The sequence below is a fragment of the Heteronotia binoei genome, chromosome 8 (assembly GCF_032191835.1).
Source record: "Heteronotia binoei isolate CCM8104 ecotype False Entrance Well chromosome 8, APGP_CSIRO_Hbin_v1, whole genome shotgun sequence".
In the NCBI taxonomy this organism is placed as follows: Eukaryota; Metazoa; Chordata; class Lepidosauria; order Squamata; family Gekkonidae; genus Heteronotia; species Heteronotia binoei.
In genome coordinates this window covers 86,738,744-86,765,662 of record NC_083230.1, presented here as the reverse complement: position 1 = coordinate 86,765,662, position 26,919 = coordinate 86,738,744, and the positions used below count along the sequence as shown (strand labels likewise).

General features: G+C 42.4%; 1 protein-coding gene across 14 annotated transcripts in view; it reads right to left on the bottom strand.

Annotated features, from left to right (window-relative positions):
* The window catches only part of RBFOX2 (RNA binding fox-1 homolog 2), a 268,012-nt gene that overhangs the window by 139,300 nt on the left and 101,793 nt on the right, over positions 1–26,919 (bottom strand). Inside the window, exon 1 of one of the 14 annotated variants that reach the window (XM_060245536.1) lies at positions 9,615–10,046. The exons of the other annotated variants lie outside the window; for them this stretch is intronic. Within the exon in view, the coding sequence (XP_060101519.1) occupies positions 9,615–9,659 (45 nt within the window). The 5' untranslated portion in view covers positions 9,660–10,046. Of the gene's footprint in view, positions 1–9,614; positions 10,047–26,919 lie in introns of those variants that run through there. 14 annotated transcript variants of the gene reach the window in all.

Sequence of the window (26,919 nt, the reverse complement as noted above, 5' to 3'; positions counted from 1 at the left end):
GGCTATGACACTCCCCACCCCATTTGGAATGGGTGAAATGTTTATTAAAAGATCTTACTCAAAATGTATAGTATTAAAAGGTATGCAAGACAACCTACAACATTAAAAAAGGTAAAGGTTGTCCCCTGTGCAAGCACCAGTCTTTTTCGACTCTGGGGTGATGCTGCTTTCACAACATTTTCACGGCAGACTTTTTACAGAGTGGTTTGCCATTGCCTTCCCCAGTCATCTACACCAGGGGTCCTCAAACTTTTTAAATAGGGGTCCTCAAACTTTTTAAATAGGGGTCCTCAAACTTTTTAAATAGGGGGCCAGTTCACTGTCCCTCAGACGGTTGGAGGGCCGGACTGCCGTTACTGTACAAGGCCGCGGGCTGTCAGTTCTCCGTCTTCTGCATCTCTCTCCCTTCCCCACATCACACATCCCGGCCTGGGAACTCACCTCACTTCGGTATCACCTCACACTCTGTCTCCGCTGCCTCAGCCCAGTGCCGGAAGTGTGCGTTGCTAACGCGAGTTCAGGTCGAACGTCACTTCCGGTCTGATTTTGCCATAGCCCGGCGGGCCGCATAAACGTCCTCAGCGGGCCGCATCTGGCCCGCGGGCCGTAGTTTGAGGACCCCTGATCTACACTTTCCCCCCAGCAAGCTGGGTACTCGTTTTACTGACCTTGGAATGATGGAAGGCTGAGTCAACCTGGAGCTGGTTACCTGAACCAGCTTTTGCTGGGATCGAACTCAGGTCGTGAGCAGAGAGCTCCGACTGCAGTACTGCAGCTTTACCACTCTGCGCCACGTGGCTCTTAGCTAATGATAATCCATAGGTGTACTGTAAACACAAAACATTTTCAAGGAGATGTAAATGTGAATAATTTTGGCAGCAATTAGTATGTTGGAAAAATTATTACAGAACTTACAGGCCAATCCTAAGGGGAGCAAAAGTGCTCAGGGAGCCAATTTGATCCTTTAAAAACCTTGTCTGAGATGCGCCAGCATTAGACCAGTTACAACACTGCAGGACCCCAGCACCTCTCCATGGCTCTTGGGCACCAGCAGAGATCCATGGGATCACAACTAAGGTGTTGTGTCAAAATGATTCTGGGTGGTTTGGGGTGTGTGGCCAGAGTTACTGGGCTCCCTGAGCCCCTTCAGCCTCAGAACCCTCTGCCAGGGGCAGAAAGTTATGCCAACAAAAAACATGGTATAGCCCATAAGCACCAATTGAACTGAAAAATCAAGTTGCCCTCCCCACCCCGCCCACTGCAGCCATACCAATTAGCCTCAGAGGAACTCAAGATGCCAACTACAGACTTGGCTAATCAACTCCCTCCTGGGGCAGCTAAACCCCCTCCTCAGCACCCAACTGCACCCCCTACCCTATGAAAATTTCAGCCAGGACATCCTACAACTCAGTAGTTAGGGTGCGCAGCATAGGACTCTGTTTCAGAGTTCCCTGCTGTGAGGACTTAGAGAAAGCAGGAAGGCACTTTGGTGGTAGAAAAAGCACAGAAAGGACACTTAGCATTACAGGGCAAGCAATCTGCGCTAACATCCAAGGAGGAGAGCAAAGTCCATACTCTGTGGCTTACCTCTCCCATTTCTGAACCCTAACAGGTACCCTGCCTTTGGAGGCTTAACCCAAAGGGGCAACCACACACCAACAAAGATCCCAAACCTGCTTTCTCATTCCCCTGGCTTGAGGCTAGGTGCCACAACAGTGCCCCCTGAGAGATGTACTAAAGCAACTGACAGGATTACCTGTTGGGAACAATGGGAGAATCTTGAACGCCCACCGGGCATACTGGCAGCCAGGAATGCCAAATGGCTTCCATGGCAATACATTACTACACAAGCTACCTTAGAAAAAAATCTCTGGCCCATGAGCTACAACTGGCCTGCCCAGAGCTTTAATCAGTCCCAAAGGGCTCTTTTCTCCTCCCCTTCTCCCTCTACCCTTTGAAGCTCCAAAGCTGAGGAAGTTCCCTGATCTTTCTGCCTTGTCTTTGCTGGCTGCAGCAGGAAGCAAAGCTGCAAAGAAAACATGAAATGGATTTTCCATTAAGGTCTCTGTGCACAGACAGATAGGGCCCAGAGACCTTAATGGAAAATCCATTCCACATTTTCCTTGCAACTCTGTCTGTGCTGCAATGTGTTTGAATTAGGGTTGCCAAGTCCAATTCAAGAAATATCTGGGGACTTTGGGGGTGGAGCCAGGAGACATTGGAGGCAGAGCCAGAAGCAAGGGTGTCAAGCATAATTGAACTCCAAGGGAGTTCTGGCCATCACATTTAAAAGGACATTTAAAAGCACACCTTTTAAAATGTCTTCCTTCCATAGGAAATAATGAAGGATAAGGACACCTTCTTTGGGGGCTCATAGAATTGGACCCCCTGGTCCAATCATTTTGAAATTTGGGGGGTACTTTGGGGAGAGGCACTAAATACTATCTGGAAAATTTGGTGCTTCTACCTCAAGAAACAACTTCCCCAGAGCCCCCGAAACCTTCAGATCAATTCCTCATTATACCCTATGAGAATTGATCTCCACATAGGGAATAGTGAAGTGCTCAGCAGACGTCTCCCTCCCTCGCACCACCCCATTTCTGGCAACTCTGAAGTGAGGGATTGGCCTCTCTACTCACGAGTTGCTGCCAACTTCTTCAAAGTAACACAGACACACCATCCAAGAGGAAGCCTTTCAATCGGAGACTGAAGCCTCCGGAGGTAGAAAGGCACATGGTCCTCCGGGGGCGGGGCTTCCCCCCGCCAGCCAGCTGACTGGGGGCGGGAAGGAGCCTGGGAAAGCAGAAGAACCCCCTCTTGGACCTGGGGATCAGTTTCACTTTTTAGTGTTCCCACACTCATGCTTCCTGGAGTTCTGTCCTTGCAAATAAAGATCTGATGCATTGAACCAGCTTGTCTCTGCTCAATGGACCTGCGAACTGGTGCCTAGTGAGTACTCTAACATGGGAACCCGCAGACAAAGGGAGATATCACACTGGAGAACCATTGCCAATTTGAATAGACCTTGGCGGGGGGGGGGGGGAGAAGAGAAGCTCTCAATGCCATTTCATTGTTTCCCCGGCATTTTATATCTTTAGTTTCTGCTGTGATCCTTGTGCTTTTTCTTGATGTTTTATTTTACAATTGCACTGCCAAATCCCACTATTCCCCCAACTTTCCATTTTAAACAAAATATTGCAAGAGATTTAAGCATGTTTTTATTTTAAGTTAAAACATAATATCTTTAATTGTGTTTGTTTGTGTCCTTTATAAAGTTTATATCTCTGCTACCTCACATTATGTTTTATTACACACATGGCCCAGCCCCTCAAAGTCCCATTTGTGTCAGATCCAACCCTCCTAACAAATGAGTCTGACACCCCTGAACTAAGGCTTTTGAGTGGCTCCATGTCCCTTTCATCTTGAAATATGAGGGCTGGGGGGGGGGTGACTGTGAAATGGCTGTTCGGGGGCTGACAGAAGACCATGCAGCATTTTGTAAACAACATGGTACCCATGAGATGTTGAGAGGCTGACCTTCTAAACACTTAACACCATGCATTTTGCCAGCAGCATAGCCCAGGGAATTTAAGTTTCTCTGTTTCTGGTGGACTCTTACTGCCAGTAAATACCCAAGGAGTCAGCTGGGGCTCAGAACAAAGTTTGCACACCAGCACAGACAGGGGTGATCCCCTGGCACTACTCTATCATATGTCCCAGTGTCATTCAAAAGTTCTGCACTGCCAGCAGAAGGATGAGACTCTATTCATCACAGCAGTGTCAGGTAGAGTAGTATCAGCTCGTGCAATTAAACTAATTAATAACTAAGTATGATCAATTCCCTTTCCCTGATATAAGAAACCCACCTGACTCCAATGTATAATTTATGACAAGCTCCTTTTGTAACCAATTGCAGCACAGTTAGCATGTTCAAGCTGGACCAGGGAGACCCAGGTTCAAAGCTCACTAAGCATGGATATTTTGGGGTGACTTTAGGCCAGTCATTCTTTCTTTTACTTCACAGGATTGTTGTGAGGATAAAATGCAGTGGGTCCCAGGACAACCAAATAGGCCACCCTGAGAACCCTGGAAAAAGAGCAAGAGAAAAATGGAATTAAAAAAAAATAACCTAACAGCTAGAATGGCTGATGCTATGTTTATATCTAGACGGGTCCACAGATAGAGAAATCCAAGCCCAGTGTCAAAATAAGCAAAGAGACTGTATCATGTACAGTCCCTGAAAATTCTCCATTTGCTAACTTTTTTCCATGTCCATTTGGGGGGAGTGGGCAAAAAGCTTTGTAGAAGTTTTTTTAAACACATTGATTGGCTGAGTATATGTTCAGTCAGAGTGCACTTTTCCAGCCTTTCTTTCTGATACTGTGTGAACATTTTCTCTTGAGAGAACTATGCCTAGAGTTGTTTGTAACTAATATTTACTTAATTTATAGGCCATCTTTCACACCAAGACTCAAGGAGGATTACACAACATTTAAAAAATGCAGTCAAATAGCATGAGACAACAATGCAATAGGACTAGGATTACAAAAAATTAGAAAATGGAATTACAAAAGTAGGAAACAATGCACTAAGAGAAGGATGCTACAATAAAAACAGAAAATGTACACCACACACAGTGGTATAAACTGTTCCCTTTATGAAAATACCTTTCTGAACCATTCTATTACAGCCCTATTACCTTTAAAAAAATGACCTCCTGAATGATTATTTTATATAGTGTGAGGCATGACAGAAACAGAGGAACCTTCCCGACCTCCCCAGGCAGGCCATCCCATAAAATGGGGGACCCATCAGAGTCTGCACGTATCTAGGCAGTTTTTGATCTTGCACATTTGCTTGGAAGCACCTTCAGAAGGCATTGTTCAGATGAGCGAAGCTGTCATGTGGGAGCACAGGAGAAGAGGCAGTCCTGCAGATAGGAGAGTTCAAGGTCATGAAAGGCTTTCCTGAATGTGATAACCAAGAGCTTGATCTGAACCCAGTAACTGATAGACAGCCAATGAAGTGTCTGTAATATGCATATTCTGCCTAGCTTCTGACAGTATTCAAGTTGAAGCATTCTGCACCAGTTGGAGTTTTCTGACTAAATGAATGTTATTTCTGTTCTGGGTACTATTCTTGAAGACAGCACATTTTCTTACCAGATTCCACAAAGGTTTCGTTTTATGCTCTCAGAGAAAGAATAAGACCAACATTTTAATTTATATTTCTCACATTTCTGTACCGGCTCACAAAGAGAGCATACTCTTTGGATCTGGATCTGTGCCTGGAAATAAGAATCAAGTGTAAGGAACCACATTTATCAGAATCAATGTTAACAGAGAGACATTTAAATGTAAGATCACATTACATGAAGTGCAAAGTGGTCTACATTCTAGGTACCCTAAGAAGAGATCAAATAAAAATCTCAAGCCACGTTTTTGGATGACTGGTGCTCATCACATAGGCTAGCCAATACCACCACTGTGAAGGTTTAGCAAAAGTTTTCCATAGCCCTATGTGAATTCCTGAACTACAGCCCTAGAGCTCATCAACCTGAGCTGTAGCCCTTGAGCTCATCAAGCCCTTTGCACCTCTGAAAATAGCAGAACTCAAATGACTGCTAAACTAAGCACTCTATCGAACTGAAACCACCAGGCCTTCCAAGAAGGAGTGCAATCACAACTCAAATGCTATGAAGGCTATGAATTCTTCTGGGTCTCAGCAGATAGTAGATTTTTGAGGAATAGAAATGAGATATCAAAGAACTGGTGACAGGAACATGTCAGAATAATAATAATAATACAGGCTTTCTAGGGCAGGGGGGCGGGTGGAATCAAGCCTCAAAAGTCTGAATCTACTTCAGGATATCTGATCACTTCAAGGAGTGATTAAGGCTGATCAAAATTTCACTGCTCTAAACCTCAGTGACAGATCATTCCAGCTAGCCTTCATTATCAAAGAAAGAACTGAAACATGGAAATCCAAAGCCCTGCATAAGAAATACTCAGAAAGCCTCAACAGAGGAAATGTGGGTGCAGTCCATCTGTGAAGTGGATAAAAGCAAGATTGACTTCAAACAGAAACTAAAGGTTTTATCACTGCTATTCAGGATTGTAACTGCTAACCAACAACTATTAAAGCCCACGACTGCAGACACAGACAATTTGTAAAGACAGAAACAGAATGTGTAAGAGTGGGTTGCCCAATACAGAATTTCTTCTCAGACTCATCTTGATCACAAATATCATTCACCATCAAATAGGTATTGCAGTACCAACTAACAAGTTCTGAACTTCTCCGTTAGTACAAATATAGTCCTCCCAATCTGGTTTTGGGGAATGATGATTACCACCTGTACTGAGATAAAGCTAGTTCCATAACTTTAAAACAGAAAAAAATAGACAGTCATAACTCGGATGAACAATATTTGCAGGTAATTCTGGAAATGGTATACAACTTCTGTAGGATGAGGTTGTGCTCTCCCTATTAAGACATTTAATGTAGGTGTTCTCTTGGACCTGGCATTGATCATGGATGTGCAGGTGCATGCTGTAGACAAGAGATCTTTTTGCCAGCTTAGGTTGATATACCAGCTATGACATCTTCTGGAGAGCTCTTAGCCAGTTACATGGACACTGAGGACTTTCAGATGACACTTTTGTAATGCACACTACACTACATGGACTGTCTTGGAACAGCTCTCCAGAAATTTCTAACACAGCCAGAATGCAGCTGTCCAGTTCTTAAAAGATGTTAGTTGGCTTGATAACATTGTACTTACTCTGTGATATCCCTAGCTGCTCTCAGTTTATTTCCAGGCCTAATTCAAAGTGCTGGTGACCTTTAAAGTCCAAAATGTCTTAGACCAGGGTATTTAAAAGGCAACTTTCTCCAATATGAAGGCCTTGCTTCTTATCCCAACATCTTCAGAAATTTAGCGTATGTCTACACAGGACAGGCCTTTTTAGCAGCAGTGTTGATTATATGGAATTCCTTCCCCCATGAGGGACAATTGCCATCACCACTGTTAATTTTAACACCCATAAAGACTACTTTATTTAGGAAGATGTTTAATTCGATTAACTAAATTTGATTCTTTTCTCCTAAACACTACTACAATAAGAATTCTGCTATTTTTCTTTACTATGCTTTCCTGAGTTTTACTTTAATGTTTGATGCATTTTACTGCTCTAATATTTTATACTGTTGTTTATTATTTTGGAATTCATATAATTAAAAAAATTATATTATTTTGTAAGCCTCCAGGGCAGTATTTTGTGATCAAAAAGCACAATATAATCATATTAATTCATTACAAAATTATTAAATCAAATCATATCAATCAGTTGGTAATTATACTAACTTTCATACATGGCATTAAAGTAATAGAATCATAGAGTTGGAAGGGACCTCCAGGGTCATCTAGCCCAACCCCCTGCACAATGCAGGGAATTCACAAGTACCTCCCCATTACGCACACACCCAGTGACCCCTGCTCCAAGCCCAAAAGATGGCAAAATAATAATAATTTTTTAAAAACCTCTTCAGGATCTCTGGCAAAACTGGCCTGGAGAAAAATGGCTGCCTGATCCCAAAGTGGCGAACAGCATTTCCCTGGGCATGTAAGAAGGGGGCCACAAGTGAGGCAGCCCTTCCTGCCCTCCTTCTTACGATCTGCCTAAATTCACAGAATCAGCATTGCTGTCAGATGGCCATCTGAAAACCTCCAAAGAAAGAAAACCCACCACCTCTTAAGGAAACCTTTTCCACTGAAATAAGCAAGACACAAAACAAAACAAAATTCCATACTCTAGCCTTGGAAATAAAGTATAATTTGAAATTCAAGATAATTCACATAGCTCCCTCCCTTTAATGTGAACTATAACAGTTGCAAATACCTTGAAGCAATATTCCCTCTAAGCTGTGAAGTCTTGTGAGCAAAAATTCTTCTTTGTGAGTTACTGGCATTAAAGTTATGAGCTACTGCATAAATCACTTTGCTCTGGGGCCATTTTTCCTGAGCTAAGACAAAAATGTGTGAGCCAGAGGCTAAAAAACTGTGAGCTAGTTCACACTAACTCAGCTTAGAGTGAACACTGCCTTGAAGCAAAACTTGAGAGCATATATGTGCTGAAAGCCCTATGGGATCATCATAAACTGTGACTTGCCAGCACTTTCTAGTACCACAATGAATGGACACAATAAAGCCAAATTAAGCGGATTCAAAGTTATTAGGTTATTTTTCAGGAGAATATCCCTAGGAAGTACACATATCAGTGAACAACATAATGCACAAGTTGCTCAGAGACCTATTACAAGGAGAACCAGAGTTAGAGAATGTGGCTTAAGCAGTTATGAATCAGGGTTACCTTAACCGATACTGCAACCAACTAGTAGTATAAATGCTTCTATGGTCAATTAAGCTAAGGTCCCACAGAGAAAGTAAAGCTTAGCTGAAACAGATTGGTGGGCAACAACAGTGATATACCATGTACTGCTCTTTGTGTGTTCTAAGGCTGATAGCTCAGGGTCTTAATTTTTATCCTTAATGTTTAAGCCACAAAAAGAAAGTGTATGCTTCTGAGTTATGTTTTCAATTATTAACAAATATTGCAATAAAATAATTTTCAAGTAGAATTCTAAACTTGTCTGAATACATTTAATTGACATCACTGGCTTTTTAAAAATCATGCTCAAGTAGTTTCAAGTAATTTAGGCTACTGGATAAAACTTTTAATATATTTATACAACATTCCAAGCAAGTGTTTTTTTAGTTTTGTTTGCTAAATACGTCGAGATCAGTATGCTGAATCAGATCCCAAATTTATTTAGGGCATCAGAATTTGTTTCCAGAAAACTCATTTTACAGAATCCATCCCTATTAAACAAATCACAAAAAGCTGCCATTCTTAAGTCATGCCCTATAATCAGAATGTTCCTAAATAATAATGGTTGCTTCTTATAGAAAGAAGCATAGATACAGGATCCCCACTTCAGTAAGCACTGTTCACTAAGAAGGAATGAACACCACCATTAAAACAGTATTCATTCCTAAAAATGCCAAAAGCGCTTGCAAAAGACAACACAAGCATTTCACTGTGTTCCTATCAGATCACTAATCCTGTACGTGTAAAGGCTAGAGCAGATTAAAAAAATGTGACATGTCAGTTTCCTAAGAGTGAATTCAAAGTGGAAATGGTACTTTTTCTAGTTGTTGGAGCTAGAAAGGAGGTATCTCCAAGTCACATGCTCCTCAGTGATGCAGCACCCATCAACCAATGAGAAGGCCTTAGTGAATACCATATGCTGGATTTTGCTGTAAGAAAGCCATTTCTCACCCAAGGAAATGCACAAAAACCCCTTGAATCTATACCAGGAACAATTTCCTTAATGAAAATATAAATTCCCCCATAAGAGCCTTGGTTCTCAAATTTTCAACTCAGATTTGACTTCAGGAAAAGAGCTTTTAAGAAAGTGCAGTTTGTACCTCATGCCAAATAGCTGAGCTTGGAAAATATCACCCTCTCTAAAGCCAGCTTATGAAGCTAATGTACAATGGGAAACATGCACAACATGAAGCAGCCGCCCAGTGTGATCTTTCCCGTACTTACCTGGACAACGGGGTACTGGTAATCCATACAATATACACCATACATAGCCAAAGGATTCTCCAGTTCTATAGCAGACAAAGAACTGGAAACAGCGAGCCTGCGTCTCCCCCTCTTTGCAGTCTTGTGCACAGGACTCTGGCAATGCTGTGAAATACTTGGCTCAGGCCTCTGGGTTTATACTCAGGTTGATATTAGCTCAGCTGAAAATACAGGAACTGCCTGACTGGGTTCAGATCAGCCCCCCTGCTTCCCCAGTGGGATCCAGCACCGCTAAGCCGAGGTGTGCAAGGAAGAACCAGAAGCCTCAAAAATTACAATTCCCAAACTGAAAGCGAACAACCCTCCTGCAATTCCCAGAAGCAAACAGAATGACAGCCAGGAAGAAGGGAATGCAGCAGTGGACAAAGGAGAGAGGAAGCAAGCAAGCAAGCACATAAGAGCCAAAAGGATATATGTTCTGGGCACTAGGTGCGTCAGAGGGAACACTCTCAATCTAGGACAGTAAAAAGCATTTGGGACTGGTTCGCCCTCCACCCCCAGACCTTTTTTTTTCACTGTCCCAAGCAGAGACAGGTGCTGGGATTAGCATAGCAAATCCTTTTGACGATGCAGAGGGAGGGGAAAGAGAGACACCACATTGATATCTGCAATGAAGAGGTTTGGTGCTTTTTTTTTAACATAACCAAATATATGATCGTATCATTTAACACCTCCCTCTCTGCTTTTAACCCAGACAGAGACAGCTGCTTGAATCAGTACTTAAGTGGGAAAGGGAGGGAGAAAGGAAGAAAGCAATCTGAAGCCACCGAGAGGCCTTGAGCTATGCAGGATGCATGCTCTCAGCTGTTCCAGTCAAACTTGGGAGGATTAATTCTGGCTGTCAGCAAATGGGATAGCAGAGGGCGAGGAAGGGGGCTAGGTTTGGAAAAGCCAGCTGCTCTTCCCATTTTAGAAAACTTCCCTGTACCATTCCAGAAGCACACATTCCTACAAGAGGATGTTGGAAATCTAACAGACAGGGACAGATGCTAAGCTAATCTGATAAAGACCAGCAGGTTCAGAAGTTACTTTTGGAGCCACAGATGCCTTGTGTGTTATTTGTAACCCGAGATCAGACCAGTAATTCTTAGAAGACTTAGAAGTGGCCTGAAGGGAACAGTGGGGTACAGACAGTATACCTTCACCAGCAAAATACAGGACTTTTTACTGTGGTCTCAAAAAAAAAAAATACTCAGTTTCTATTGTTTGAGTGCCTGGTTGACCAGGACTCCTAAAAACTCTGAAGCCAAATGGGAGAACTAAATACAATCCCCAGTCATCAGAGGACAGGGTTTTCCATCCTCAGTCTAGCTCTTTGACCTCCTCATGGCTACCAATGTCAAAATAAATTACCCAAAAATCAAATATATGCAAGGTTGCTTATTTTACACAATTTATGTAGGTTAAAGAATTGAACTTTTTAAAAGCGCAGAACATATAGTCTTTTGTCACCTAATGTCCACTGATGATATTGTAGCATAATGTGACTTTTGCCCCCCATTCACCTGTATGCTCCTTTCTTCAAATTCCTCCCCCATTACTAAATAGCTATTTCAGAACCATCTGCCTGGTCGGAAAGGTGACAGAAGCCGCAGTATTCTGGTACATGCTTATTTGCTGAAACGTTAAGCAACTTTTTTTTTACCGTATGGAGTTGCTTTCTGGAAGCTTCTACATTCAGACTAATTAAACAAGTTACATAAAGTTTGCATCCTTCATAAGACACACGCTTGATTGCGGGGTGCCTCAAGGGGCGGTGCTTTCCCCGATGTTATTTAACATCTATATGCGCCCCCTTGCCCAGATGGCCCGAAGGTATGGGCTAGGTTGCCATCAATATGCTGATGACACCCAGCTCTATCTGCTTACGGACGGCCAGCCCGCCTGCGCCCCAGAAAATCTGGACCGGGCGTTACAGGCAGTGGCTAGGTGGCTTAGGCTGAGCGGGCTGAAGCTGAACCCGGCGAAGACAGAGGTCCTTTGCTTGGGTCGCTGCGGCCCGGGAAGGGAAATCCCCCTGCCAGTTTTTGACGGCGCTCCGCTAACAGCGTCGGGCAGGGTTAAGAGCCTGGGGGTGCTGTTGGAGCCTTCACTGACGATGGAGGCTCAGATAGCAGCCACTGCCAAGTCCGCTTTTTTTCATCTTAGGCGGGCGAGGCAGTTGGCCCCCTTCCTGGAACGTGACGACCTGGCAACAGTGATTCATGCTACGGTCACCTCGAGGCTGGACTACTGTAATGCCCTCTACATGGGGCTACCCTTGTGCCGGACCCGGAAACTGCAGTTAGTGCAGAACGCTGCTGCCCGGCTGCTATTAGGGCTCCCAAGACGGGAGCACATTCGGCCGGGGCTCCAGGGTCTGCACTGGCTGCCGGTAATATTCCGAGTCCAGTACAAGGTGTTGGTCATTACCTTTAAAGCCCTATATGGCCTAGGACCTGCCTACCTTAGGGACCGTCTCTCCCCACACGTTCCCCAGAGAGTACTACGCTCAGGTTCACAAAACCTGTTGGTAGTCCCCGGGCCAAAGGAGGCCCGTCTAAAATCCACCAGGGATCGGGCCTTCTCAATAACGGCACCTTATTGGTGGAACCAGCTGACGGAAGAGGTGCGGGCCCTGCGGGATCTAGGGCAATTCCGCAGGGCCTGTAAGACAGCCCTCTTCCGGCAGGCCTATAACATTAACTGACAATGAAAATATCTTGGTTGGAACAAAATGCATCTATAGACCGCCGGTTTTATTCTATCTTGTTTTTATTAATTTATGGTTTAATTGTATTCTAATTGTATTTTTAAATGTTTTAAACTGAAGTGTTTGAATTATTATGCTGTAAGCCGCCCTGAGACACTTAGGTGAGAAGGGCGGGGTATAAATCCTAATATAAATAAATATAAATAAATAAATAAGATACCACCACACATAAGAGAAGCCATGTTGGATCAGGCCAATAGCCCATCCAGTCCAACAGACTGCATCACACAATGCCCAAAACTCAGGAGCCATTAGGTGATCCACCAGTGGGGCAATATAAAGAACAGCTCATGCTAATAATATTAGTTGTCATACAAATATTTCCTGCCTTAACTTACATTTATTTTAATATCTACATTTTTATAAAAGTAACAAACATTAACTTTTTGAAGTAAACAAAATAAATGTAAAAACATTAACTTTTTGAAGTAAACAAAAATATATATTTTAATCTTTGTTTCTTATACATATTTCTTATGCATATTTACCTCTTCCATCTGCTCTCTAAAGCAATCAGAAAAGGTTTCAGAATCCACTGTACTGACAAACAGGAGAACTGGAAGGAATGGAGGGGTGGGGGTTAGAAATCCCACTCCAGCCCCCAAATTCATCCCTTCCATGATTTTCTCTCTGGAGCTTGATGTTCTGGGTGCTCTCTTTCTCTTGCAGCATTTTCAGACCACAATTAACTCTTTTGTACAGGTTGTTTTTTCCCATTTACTTTTCAAAGCCACAGTTTCCTGAATACTTGGGGAGTCCACCTGGCTTGTATGTGTATGGCCCCAATGTGCTGTTCTTTGTCATCCTACGGGGGGGGGGGGGGGCTGACAGATATAGTGTCAGAATATATATCCTAATATGACCTATCTGGGAACATATGATAAATCTAATTCATATACATATGCATTAGAGGGAAGTTGATTTTTTTAAATAATATTCATAGGAAGAATTCCAAAGAAATGGTAAAAAAGCAGAAGTGGGGGGAATAAAGTATAGACAATACTGATCTTATCAAATCTAAATGCGTTTTTACTACTTCAACAATATAAAATGCATTGCTTATAGCTTAGTATATAAAATTGTGCTATTACGCATATTTATTAGATATGGAAGCATAAATGCTTTAGTTTGCTACACGCAAATTGTGAGTCTGCTCAATAATCAAAACGCACAACTGCAAACTGTATATTCTATACTACCACAGCACATATATATTACTTCTTGCTATCAGAGAAGTAAGGAGAAAAAAGAAAGTTGAAAATAGAAAACACAAATTTTGTACTAAATAAACTACTGTTAACTGCAAATAAGTATTCTTACACAGTGATAAAAGGGCTGACTGCAGATTTTAACACTGAATTTAATGTTATAACATTAAAATTTTTCAGCAGTATTATAGTATATACCAGGGGTAGTCCCTGCTCATTCCACTGTGACAGTGTGCACTCCATGGGAGAACATCAAAAGTAGCATTTGGTCCTATTTTTGTTCTCTTATAGGTATTTTCAATGTGTTGCTTTGACAACGAATCACTATTGTTTAGTGTTCCTTGACCAGTATTGCAAATAAATATGGTCAGCACCTGACATATTTAATGGTAGTTGCAGCTGCAGGAAAAGGTGTACACTTAGGCACTTCACTGTTTCCTTTCAAACAGCTCACCTTCTTCTCTAAGACTTTGCTTCAGCTTCCAGAAAGACTTCAATGCAGGCAAATGTCTGTAAAAACAGATGCCTGAGAGTTTCTATGGTTGCCAGGACCCTTGCTGATTAAGGAGAACACAGTCACAGAGAAAGGACTGGTTTTTGCAGCATAGCTCAGAGAAGTAAAATTAATCGCCCTTGCTTTACAAAGGAGGGAATATTCTCCACCCTCCATGTCTTCTAGTGAGTACATTACTGTTTCCACTGAAAATAGCAGAGAGATGCTCTGGAGATATTATGTGACTGGATGTTCAATAACCTTCATTTTTGGCACTGCAGCTTCCATGATCATCCTGAAGCTGGTGGCCAATTTTGAGACTCCTAGCTTTATTTTCTGATGAGTTCTGCCTGCCGCAATAAGACTGACAGACAGCCACACACATCCTTCTATTACTAGACCTTAATTGTGGACCAAATCAGACACACTTAAAGAATAAGTATACTCAGAAACATCATGCTTATTTCTACCGTATACACAGGGATTATCTAATGCTGCAAATTGTCTTACATAAAACTCTTCTGATATCTGAATAAAACCTTGTCTTAATATTGATTGAATAGAAACAAATCACATTAGTTTTAGTGCTTTCCAATATTTCCCTTTTTGCCACCTTTTTCTAGTTTTCACTTTGTAGGTACTCATAGATGATATCAAATAGTGCTTACTAGTACTAGTGCTCACTAGTACATACTGTTACTTTCCGGAGTGTGCTGTGAAAAACAACACAAAACAGGGATCTCTTTCTAAGAGAGGGGCCTTCAAATATTATATATTGTATACAGCTATACTGTAAGAAATGCAGCTGTCCAATTTTCTCTCTGGGCAGACATGACTAGCTAAGGAAGCCACATGTGGAGCTGGAACCACAAATGCCAGGGCACTCATAGAAGTACATCCTTCCCACCATCCCCCTCTAACAGTATCCAGTGATCATGAGAAAGGAGGTTGGTCTAATTTCACCCAATTATCCTGCCATACCTAAGTGCTCCATGCTCCTATATTATCCACAAGCCCCCCCTGACTGTCAGCAACAACTTTTCAGAAATCACAGGAGACTGATAAGGGAAAAGGAAGGTGGAAAATATTCCAAGTCCCATCTTTCCAAAGTCATTTCCATGACACTGAGAAAGCTGAAATTTGGCAGATGTCTTGTTGTGGGATACAGTAACTCCCAGGAAAATCTGAAAATGAGTGGTTTCTGCACCTAGTCATCAAGATCTTAGAAATGACATTTACCTAAATAGAAGCCAGGATTCCAACATGGAACCAAGACACTTGCAGGATGGATGCCTGGAATTTGAGGGACCCACTGCATCTTCAGATCTGGATTTCATGAAGGGGTACTCCCGGTAAGAGCCAAGAAAATAATTCATATTTATTTATCTAAATATCACATAGTGAAAATTTTAATGGAAATTTTGGGAATGTATGTAATACAGTAGACACAGTTGCTCTCAAAAATGCCACTCGTTAACTATGCATAATTCTTTTTACATGATATTCATTATTAAGCTAGACAGAAGAAGGGTTAAAAATGGAAATAAAGCTTGTGCGCCAAAGACTGCTTCCTACTTGAATGTTTTAGTGAAAGGAGGCAGTTCTAACAGTTGCTGATATAACACAGCTCACATTTCAGCATTTCTACAAACTGCCCAAGGCCTTCTTGCTACTTTACATCAAAGGTCTCAATACAGAAAGGTACTTTCTGTATCAAAAATTAAAGTCGTTCAAAAGCTGATACTAAAGAGGAAATATATATAGTTAATAAGTAAGATTTGGGAGCAGAAAGCACAGACAAGGAATATGTTCTACTGCCTGTTGGAAGACCAAAAGGAGATGACACAGATGGCAGGAAAGAAATAACAACCAAAAATGGAAATTTAAAAAAATCAAAGGGAATGCAGATAATTAAGCTTTGCACTACCAATACCTCATAACAGTGTCATTCCAATAGCAACCTTCATAAGAAAGTAACACCTTCCATACTTAGGATGCAGTGTTCACCCACCAAAGAACTCAGCACTAGTACACATTGCTGAATTCCTTTATGTTTGCAATAGTCTGTACTCCATCCACTTAAAATCCAAGTGGGTGTTTGCCCTTTGAGCTAAAGAACTATTAGAAAACTTAAGGTTATTAACAGTTCAAAATATCCCTCAACAGAGTACCCTGTGAAATAACAGAACATGCACTACATAGAATGTGTGTTAGCCATTCTCCTCTCACAGATCTAACTTCTAGGGAGTCAGAAGATGGCACTGAACCCTTAAGGCTGATTAATCTAGTGACTCCTACTAACAGCATTTTAGAAGGCACTTTTAACAAGCAAAACTAGAGACAAAATTGGGGCCCACTTAATAGAGGGTGGGACAAGAAAAGAGTATTACTAAAGAATATGCAGTAAAGAAGAGAGAAGATGGAACTAATAAGAACCACTAGTCATTTATGATGCTCCAGACATGCAGCCATTCAGAATTTCTGGAATATAGCATAACTTCATGTCCTACAAATGAGGGATTCACCTGAAATCTACAGCATCTTCATCTCCACTCAAAAGGATGAGACAAACGCACACATTGCAACTCAGCAATATGGAGCTCCCTGGTCTGGTACCAGCTTCCTGCCCAATTCAGACCTCTAATCTCCCTGACTTTGATTTAATGTTGCAATTATTAGTAATGTGGTTTGAAGGAGATAAATGGCCAATACTGGGCTGGCTGGCACTGACGTTCACTCCGCTCATGATGCGAGAACAGTTTTAATTAAAATCCCCTTTATGATAAAAGAGCTGCTTGACTGGATGTTTCTGTGAGGCCCTGATACGGAGCTTCCTCTAAAGCGGATTAGAAATCAAAGTTTCCCCTCTTCTTGCTACTGGCAATGCAGTCACCATGTTGCCCCAAATGCAATTCCCTTAACCCAAGAATTGCTGGGATCAGGTAAGATGCAGATAATCATTCTCCAAAGAACTACTCCTGCTTCTTAAAGGTCTGGCATGAAAGAAAACATGGATGAAACAACAACAATAAGTACAATCGTCCCACCCACCCCCCAATATAAAATAAAATAAAAATAAAATATTATTATTTCTCCTTTTATTAAACACAATATTGCTCTGTTCTCTAATACTGCAAACAGTAGAGGATTACATCCCAGCAATATTGCATGTAGCAATACAAAAAGCCAGCTACAAAGAAAGTAGGTCTCTAGATAGATGATGGAGCTTGGGAGTATCGGTTCAAGTACAGATCCGTTTTAGAACTAACTGACTGCTTCTTATCTAGAGCTGTTATAATTTGATAAGAGGTGTTTTATCTATATTACTCCTTTTTCTCTATGCATGGAGGTGCACATGGCCACAAATACAAACTGATGACAGTATGTAAGAAGATAGCTTATAGAATATACTAAAATGGATATGTTAAACCCCATCTTGTTTCTTAAATTTCTTGAACCAGAAGCCATCTGTCATAGTGAAAAATCAGCCCTGTGCACTAATACATAAAAGGTAGCAAAAACATTCAAGGCCTCACAGATCAGAACAAGATGGAAAAACAAAGAACCCCAAGTCTGAATGCACATCATTTTGTCATTCTTCTCAAGGTTCTCTCAAGTTGTTAAATGGACCGGAAAAAGGTGCCGGTTTAAAAAATAAAATCTTTTGTGATTTTTGGGGTATGACATCCTGGTTTTTGAATACTCTGGCAATGTCTATACAGGAACTCATTTCTACTAAACAACTGAGTGGTTATCTCTCCTTGAACTTATTTTACCTGCAGATGTGCCTTCTTTCCAGACATTGTTTTCTGCAGCAGCTCCAAAATGACAGAATCATTGCCTTCTCCTAACACACAAACACTCCAGGTAAAATACCCATCTTTTCAATACAATGAATGAGTGTTCTCTTGAATGCGTGATTTCTTCTAGTACATAAATTAACTGCAATAACGCAAGTACTAGAAATAAACAGGAAGCCATGAGTTAGTCACTAGAGTGCTACTGTACTAAAAAGTAACCTCCGTACAGCCCCAATCCCCTATATCTGCAAGCACAACAGAAAAAGCAGGTCAGAGACAAACCATGAAGGAACAGTACGGTTAGGCCAGCAAAAGGGAAAACAGATTGGTGCAATTAACAAGATTAAAGGGGGATTTAAAATCAGGATAGAGAGAGTAGCGGGCAAGATTGATCTTTACAGGATTAGAGCCAGATTCCTACTAAGAGTGCAGTGGTCCAGAGGATCAACATCATGTAATGGGATTAAATCAAGAGCAGCTTTGTTTCTGTATCTGAATCCATAGCATCTGTACTACCATTGCTGCAGTTAAAGAGCAAAGGAGTTCTACCGCAATATGTTGGGATTTGTGACATAACATAACCAACTATATTTATGGTCCAGTAGAAAAGACTATAAAACAAATTCAGAGAGAGAAACTGCTATAACAGGATGTCTAAACATCTAACTAGAGAGTGGGTTTTTAAAAAGCCAGTCTTAGCAAGCCATACTTTGTCTTATGGCAAATTTGATAGGATTTCTTCATAACAAAGGATGGGAGAAGGCATTCACAGCTATAATGGGCCATGCAAAATATTGGCTATTGATAGCTACTACTGATTCGCAAAATTTCTAGAAACAATATAAGAAAAAAATCAGAGTATTTTCCAACAAATTCTCATTGGCCTTGCCAATAAATTGTTTTTTGTCTTTAAGTTTATATTAAAAGTGACATTAACAAGCCTAGCAAAAATTGGTCAGCTTTCTTTTATGTTGGCCTTTTTCTAAAGTGGCAGTTGAAGGGCTCACATTTCTAAAGAAAGGGAAACAAAGAGAACACAATAGTAAGCATCTGAATTAATCTCACAAATATTTTCTCCTTTTATTGATAAACAAATAAAAATATCATTTATTTAAGAGCAGAAGACACAAGGGCACAAATGATGTGTCCAGGGAACTATCATACCACACATTCACAAACAGGGTACTACACAATACCTAAAGAAGAGGTTTTAACTGTTTAGAATAACCTACAAAGAAAATCTGCAGTTCATAACATCTTCACCAGCAGAAAAGTCAAGTTTCTTGTCAAGAAAGTTGGCAAACTCTCAGTCTAGGAAAACAGGTGAAAATCTGTTCCAGTTAGGCAATATGGACAGTGAAAGGAAATATGGAAGCTTACAATGCTTAGAGCACAGGGAAGTTGAGTCAGAACAGGGGGGAAAGGGAAGGTGAATAAAGTGCCATGATTTAGGAAGAACACCTTACATGGTATCTTTATTAACCAGGAAAAGGAAGAAATATTTGGGACAAGAGCAATATTTACAGTGGCAATACTTAGCAGTATTCCTGTTGTGTAGGCATAGGACTGAAAAACTACACAAGCCCAGGATGCAGGCCAATCATAAAGGAGAGATGGTGGCTATGGCAGCAAGGCTCCAGCCTACTTCTCTGCAAAATCCAAGATCAAAGTAACCAGTAGCTGAAAAAGCCTTTTATCTTATCCAGAAATGGAAGTGATGAAACAGGAACCAATTGCACAGATCTACGAAACAAGTTCTCATGAGAATGGCGGCTGCTGGGAAAAATGGGACAAAGTGTTTAAAACATCACACCTTTAATAGTTTAGAAAATAATGGAATAGAAATCTAATAAATAAAATAAAATCCACATTACCTATGATGCAATCTCTTTCATCTCATCATTAGTCACATACAATTGCTAATTCCTTCTCTCAGCACAAAGACACAGCTCTTTTAAAAAATTATTCTATGCATACTATCAGAGTGTTCAATCTTGTTCTGAAAGGCCAATTAAAATACCTCTTTCAAACAAACACTTCTGATGACCATTTCAGTGGATAATGACAATTCAGGGAAGCCGCATCATTGCCTGACCAACTGAGGTACTGCATCACTTTCAACATCCATCCTATGTTTTCAGAGCTACAGTCCCCTAAGCAAAGTCTGTGCAAAGTTCAAAGGCACAGATGTCTACATGCTGTACTCTGTAAAACTCTCCCTGTAATCATTATTCATTTTACTAACGGCACCTTCTGCAGAAGGGCAAACGAAAAAGTGTCATGAGTAAGAGCATGTTGCTAAGATCCAGGTTTGGCAGCAGATTTGACTTTCCAGTCCCCAGGGTGGTAGTGCTGATGAGCTCAGAGACTGAGGGGAGTGAGACAGAAAATATCCTACTCAGTCCAAAGCAGCTCAAAATTGAGCTTGTCTCTTGTACAAGATATTGTAAATGAAAAGGTTACAGTAGAGCAAAGCAGACGTTTTCGGGATACGTTGACACCATCCTTGCTTAAAGTCCGAGTCAGAAGGTCAAAGTTAAGGTTACTTTTTCACAAAGTACTAGAGAATGCAGTCATTTTAGATGATATAAATTTAAACAAACATTATTTACCTATATTTTTTTTAAAAAAATTGGAATCCATAGGATATGGGACTGATACTTCTTCCCCTTTCCCCTTTCCCTGCACTTAGGGGTATAAAATTGGTTATTTAACCTAGGCCATACGGAAGTAGATTAAGTACGGTAAGTAGGGTCAATTAAGACTTTAAATTGTAGCTGACAATGGTATGAAAACAACATGGATTTTTGCTTTAATTGTTTATTTTAAAATCTAAGCACACAGTGAATATGGCGGGGGGGGGGGGAATCAATGTATTTATTTATGTGTTAGTAAAATCACCCCATACCAAAAGATTTGCACTGGTAAGCCATTCCTTGCCATCACCATTTGTTCTTTCTTCTAATCCCTAAACAAGTTGAAGCCAGGGTACCTGAGGGACCATCTGCTCCCCTGCTCTCCAGCCTGCTAGTTAAGATCTGCCTCTCAAGCCCTGCTCTCTGTGGCCCTGCTTTCAGAGGCAAGGCAGGTGGCAACTAGGTATCTTGCCTCTGGAACACCCTCCACCTTGAGGCTTATCCGGTGCCTTACTTTCTTTTAGGCACGAAGCCAATCACATCTTTTTACCCAGGCTTTTAAAATTAGCAGTTTTACCGTACCAACCTTTTCAATGGTCTGCTGCTTCTTTAGAGATAGATTTTATGCTGTTTATTTCCAGCGGCTTGTTTCTATACTGTTACCTTGTTTTAATTGTAAACTGTCTTGAGCACAACTCTGAAGAGATGGGATTTCTGTGATTTGCAATGACACCTTCGATATCATGGAAAGTTCAGAGCTTTTTCAATGAACCATTGGTAACATGATTTCCTGTTTCAACTTTTGTTGGTCATTTGCCCATTCTCTTTGGTGTGCCATTATCCATTTTCAGGCATCATGTTTCCCTCAAGGAAAAGCAGTGAAATTTCAATAATGCCATTTATTTGACATGATGGTAGCTTGCAAAACACTTCTGCATAGATGTGCCATCCTAGAATGTTTCAAGCAGTCATCCAGAGATAAAGAATTCAAGAACTATGCATTTTCTAATGTATATACATGGAAATCTTGAATTGCTAGCTGTGGCTCTTTTAGACTGCAAAATTAATCAGCAGCCAAACAATCCTAATGGTTCAACAATATCACACTTTAGATTTTATTTTACTCTGGGTGCTACACAGTGCCCCCCCCCCCATCTGTCTTTACAAGAACTATGTGAGGCAGGTAAGACTGAGAAGACAGCAGCTGGCCCAACCTCACCCAGTAAGCTGCATAGCACAATGGGGATTTGAACCTGAGTCTTCCTGTTCTAACCCAACAATCTAACCATCACACCACATTTGCAATAAAGCAGTTGCTAGATGAACATGAATTTTCACTGGTTAAATAACTGTACTATTTCCACTGCTTAGTAGTTCTTAGTGCTTTGTTTACATTATTCTTTACATTTTTATCCCACTCTTCCTCCAGGAAGCTCACAATTCCCCTACTGGCTTTTGGCAGAGCGCCAAAAGCCTGGGGGTGCTACTGGAGCCTTCATTAACAATGGAGGCCCAGACAGTAGCCACTGCCAAATCTGTCTTTTATCATCTTAGGAGGGTAAAGCAGTTGGTTCCCTTCCTCGAGTGGGGCAACCTGGCAACTGTAATCCATGCTACAGTCGCCTCGAGATTGGACTGATGTACTGTACTCTACATGGGGCTGCCCTTGTACTGAAACTGGAAGCTGCAGCTACTGCAGAATGCAGCAGCCAGGCTGTTATTGGGGCTCTCCATGCGAGGCCACATACAGCCTCGGCTGTGTTTGCTGCACTGGCTGCCTGTGGCATACCGGATTCGCTACAAGGTGCTAGTTATTGCCTTGAAAGCCCTATATGGCCAAGGACCTGTCTACCTTAGGGACCACCTCTCCCCACATGTTCCCCAAGCGTACTTCAATTGGGAACTCAAAATCTGTTATCAATCCCCAGGCCAAGGCAAAAGACTTAAAACAACTCGAGAAAGAGCAGTCACCGCCCCTTATTGGTGGAACCAGCTCCCAGAGGATGTCAGAGTTTTGCAGGACCTTACCCAGTTCTGCAAAGCCTATAAGACCACGCTATTTCAGCTTGTGTTTGGCAAATAACTATTAACTAGAATCAGCTGAAATCACTGCCATCGTCAAAAACACTAGATCTGAACAGATATTTCTATGACCACTGAATGCCACTTACGTATTTATTTAGTATTGGTCACTGTATTGAAATTAGCACCCCATTGTTATTTTAACTTAATGTTTTTATATTGTTGTTATTATGTATTGTGATCCGCCCTGAGCCTGCTTCTGTAGGGAAGGCGGAATATAAATCGAATAAAGCTAACCTAGCAATAGCATACATGGTTCTTCACTTCTCTTACTGGATCTCACAACAATCCTGTGAAGCAAGGAAGGCTGACAGATAAGTGACTGGTTTAATCTCACCAAAGGAACTGCATGGCTGCATGGGGATTTGAACCAGCTTCTTCCCCAAACCTTGCCAATACCCTGGCTCTGTCTAGCTCATCTTCCGCTCTCTGTCCAAAATATACCAAGACATAAAAATTATTTTTAAAATCATGAAAACAGTCGAATCCTTTCATAATTTTTAAAATGTCCTAGTGTATTTCTGACACCAAGAAAAAAAGTTAAGTTTAAAATATAAGTCTGAAGATGACTCAATTCAACAGTAGAATGCAGCTGTGGCCCCTGGGCTACAGTGTTCTTGATTACTGCACTGTGCTGAGCTGTGCTACAATCCTCCCTTGAATACAGGGAAGCATATTTTGCTATGTAATGTTTGCCAAATGATAGTCTTTCATGATGTACCACTGCTTAATAAGAGGGCCATACAATAATTTTAACTCATTAGGCAGCAATATTTGGATTTCATAGTTGCCACAGCAATCTTCAATTGGCCTGCTGAGATTAACTTCATTTCATAATACTTGTGCATTTGCCATTTTCAGTCATTTTTAAAGGCAGTACATAAATAGGTGGGGGGAGACTAATAAGGCAGTAAGGAATTTAGTTAAATGGTGGTGAAAGCTAAAGTACTAAAGCAGAAATTCATTACAGATAGTTGAAAATGTCGACAGTAAATCTGAAAGCTGGACAACAACTGAGAGCTATTTTCTGTAGAACACTATAGGGCTAGAATTTTTCTAGATTAAGTGTGAGTAGACAAATTGGCATGCTAAGACTCCTGGCCAGTGTTCCCTCTAAGCTGAGTTAGTATAAGCTAGCTCACAGTTTTTTTGCCTTCAGCTCACACATTTTTATCTTAGCTCAGAAAGAATAGCCCCAGAGCAAATTAATTTATGCAGAGTCTCACAACTTTAATGCCAGTAGCTCACAAAATAGAATTTTTGCTCACAAGACTCCACAGCTTAGAGGGAGCATTGCTCCTGGAATCCCCTGTTCCATCATAAGCTACAGCAACTCAAGAGATTCAAGAGTTCAGGGTGTTGGTGTATACAGCAAAGCAAAATAAATAAGAAATTACATTGTTCAGGTAACATTGAACATGACTGACACCAGGTATCTTCAGATACACCACACTTACGGCGGCTTGGAGAAAGGTGACGTAGCCTTAGGGCGCCAGGGTTGATCCAGAGATCTGGAATATGGTTTCCTGTTCCATGGTTTTGGCCATTGTCGCTTAGTTTGAGAGCGAGGTGTAGAGACCCCCAAATTTCTGGACGTCTTGATGCTCTTGTTCATCTCCTGCAACATGGTATCTGTAGTCGAGCTGAAAAGACCAGTGCCATCAAATGGCAAATCTTCAATGTAGGCCTGAGTATCTGGTTGGAGGGCTGTGGAACGCAACCAGGAATGGCATCTTAAGGCGATGGCTGTAGTCAAGGTTTTTGCACAGGTATCTCCTGAATGTTTGGCTGAGTTAAGCTGCTGCTTGGCCAGAGTCATTCCCTCCTTTTGGATCTTCTTAAGAGCATTTCTGCTCTGTTCCGGAAGGCTAGGCAGGAGCTTTGAAACCTGATCCCAAAGGGCGTATTGGTATCGGCCCATACAGGCTATGTAGTTGGCAATTTTGACTCCCAGAGACCCAGCTGAATACAGTCTCCTTCCGATGTTGTCCAACTTCTTCCCCTCTTTATCAGGGGGAGTAGAGTGAGTCTTCTTCGTCTTGGAGGACAAGGATACCACAACAGAATTCGGTTTCGGGTGATTGTAAAGGAATTCTGCACTGGACTCCTGAATGCGGTACATGTGGTCCAGCTGACGAGATGATACAGGTGTGGAAACCGGCTTTTCCCACGAGGATTTTGCAGTGTGCAGCATGATGTTGGTAAGGGGTAAAGCTACTGCGGCGGATGTGTCCATCTGGACTATGTCGAAGACATTATCTGTGATGACTGGTTGTGGTTGGACAGTGGTAAGAGACAACGACTGGGCCATTCGCTTAATGAGGTCTCCATAGGATTTTAAATCCCCCGACGGCGAAATAGGCTGCTCCTCCGTAATCTTCTGTGATGGGGAGGGTTCCCCTGGTGAGGATGTCTCTTGCTCCTCTTGAGAAGACCCTTCATGGGATCTAGGAGACGCGTCCGGCGAGTCGGAATGCTCAGACAGGTGTGGAGCTGGGGGTGATACAGGGTCCGCAGAGCCAACCTTCGCCCTTTCTGAAGAGACCCGCCGACCATGCTCCTGATGGTGTTTGGTCTGTTCAATATCGGGTGGTTTCGATACCGAAGCCGATGGAGCTCATCTTGGCAGTCGGTATGATGTGCGGGACCGATAGGATGCCTCAGAGAACTGATCCCACTCCATCTGACGCGGAGGAAGCCAGGGGAAGGAGGGTTGCATGGGGTACGCTCCATACAAGTACTGCCACTGCCTCTGATCCCAGGGGAACTGAGTAGGGGGGCGGTGGTGCGGCGAAAGATCAACCTCTCGGTGTCGCGGAGAGTGGCTTCTTGAGGATCGATCCTGTGGTTCTTTCACTCGACACTGAGGAAGTGGGCTTCGAGATCGGAAGCTTCGGGCTCGATCCGGAGGGCTCCTGTCGGTACCGGAGTGTTGCGCTAGCTCAATCTCCTGGTCTGACTCGGAGGAGATGACTAGTTCCGTCAACATCGATGCGATCGGGGGGCTTGCCCGACGACCCGGTGAAGCAAATCACTTCAGTGGAGGGATGATCGGTGCCGTCGGGTCCGATGGTGAGGTCGTAGAAGCTGGGGACACGGATTTGCTGTGTTTCGGCTTATCCAGTCTCTTGACCTTCTTTTTTTTCTCCACATGCAATCCCTTATCCTCCACATGCGATCCCTTATGCCGTTTAGCAGGCGTAGAGGATTCTGACATAACAGCCGAGCCCGGGCGCTTGTTAGGGCGATCGGCGTCGGAAGGGAGACGATTGGTATCGACCGCTGTTGACGTCGATGGTTCAGCGGTAGCGATGGGCTGCTCGGCCCGCTCTGTGGTCATCCTTCGAGGGGAAAGCGTCTGCTCCATGAGGGCTGCCGCAAACTTTGCTGCTCTGTTCTTCTTAGTCTGCTTCGAGAACTTGGCGCAATGCAAGCAGGAGTCTGTTCTATGCAGCTCTCCGAGGCACAGCAGACACAGTGAATGCCTGTCTGGTTGGGCTATTTTACTCCCACACTTGGAGCACCTTCTGAAAAATCCCCACCGTCTTTCCATGCGAAAACGGAGGAAAGGACGGGTTGGGGCAGAAGGGAATGGGGAGGGGAGGGGCGGGGTTTGGAAAAAAATGGGAAGTTCTTCAGGCCCCCGCTCTCCCCCAAATGAATAACAATCTAACTATTCTAACTAACTAACTACTACTACTAGCTAACTATAATAACTACAATTCTAACAAGATTCTATGAATAAAGAAAGTTCACCGACCGAGGCGAGGAAAGATCGACTGATCAGCGCGGCGGTCAGAAAAGAACTGGCGGGATGTCCACTCCCATCTCAGTGGGCATGCGCAGTGGGGCTTCTGGGCATGCGCAATGGGATGTCGGCGCGGAAATCCGCAGCTTTCAAGTTTACCAATCGAGATCGGCGCTGGCGCCTTATCCCATCAGTGTGATGCACAGAGACCACGAAGAAGATCAGAAACTTGTGCAGCACTACCCCAAAAGGTAGCTCATAAGCAGTGTTCCCTCTAAGCTGAGTTAGCATGAGCTAGCTCACAGATTTTTAGCCTCCAGCTCACACATTTTTGTCTTAGCTCAGGAAGGATGACCCCAGAGCACACTAATTTATACAGTAGCTCACAACTTTAATGCCAGTAGCTCACAAAGTAGAATTTTTGCTCACAAGACTCTGCAGCTTAGAGGGAACATTGCTCACAAGTAGAAGGAAGAGTTATGTGTCAGCTTTGTAAATTTTTGATAGTGGGGGCAAGAACTGACACATGATCTTTTCCTAGACATAC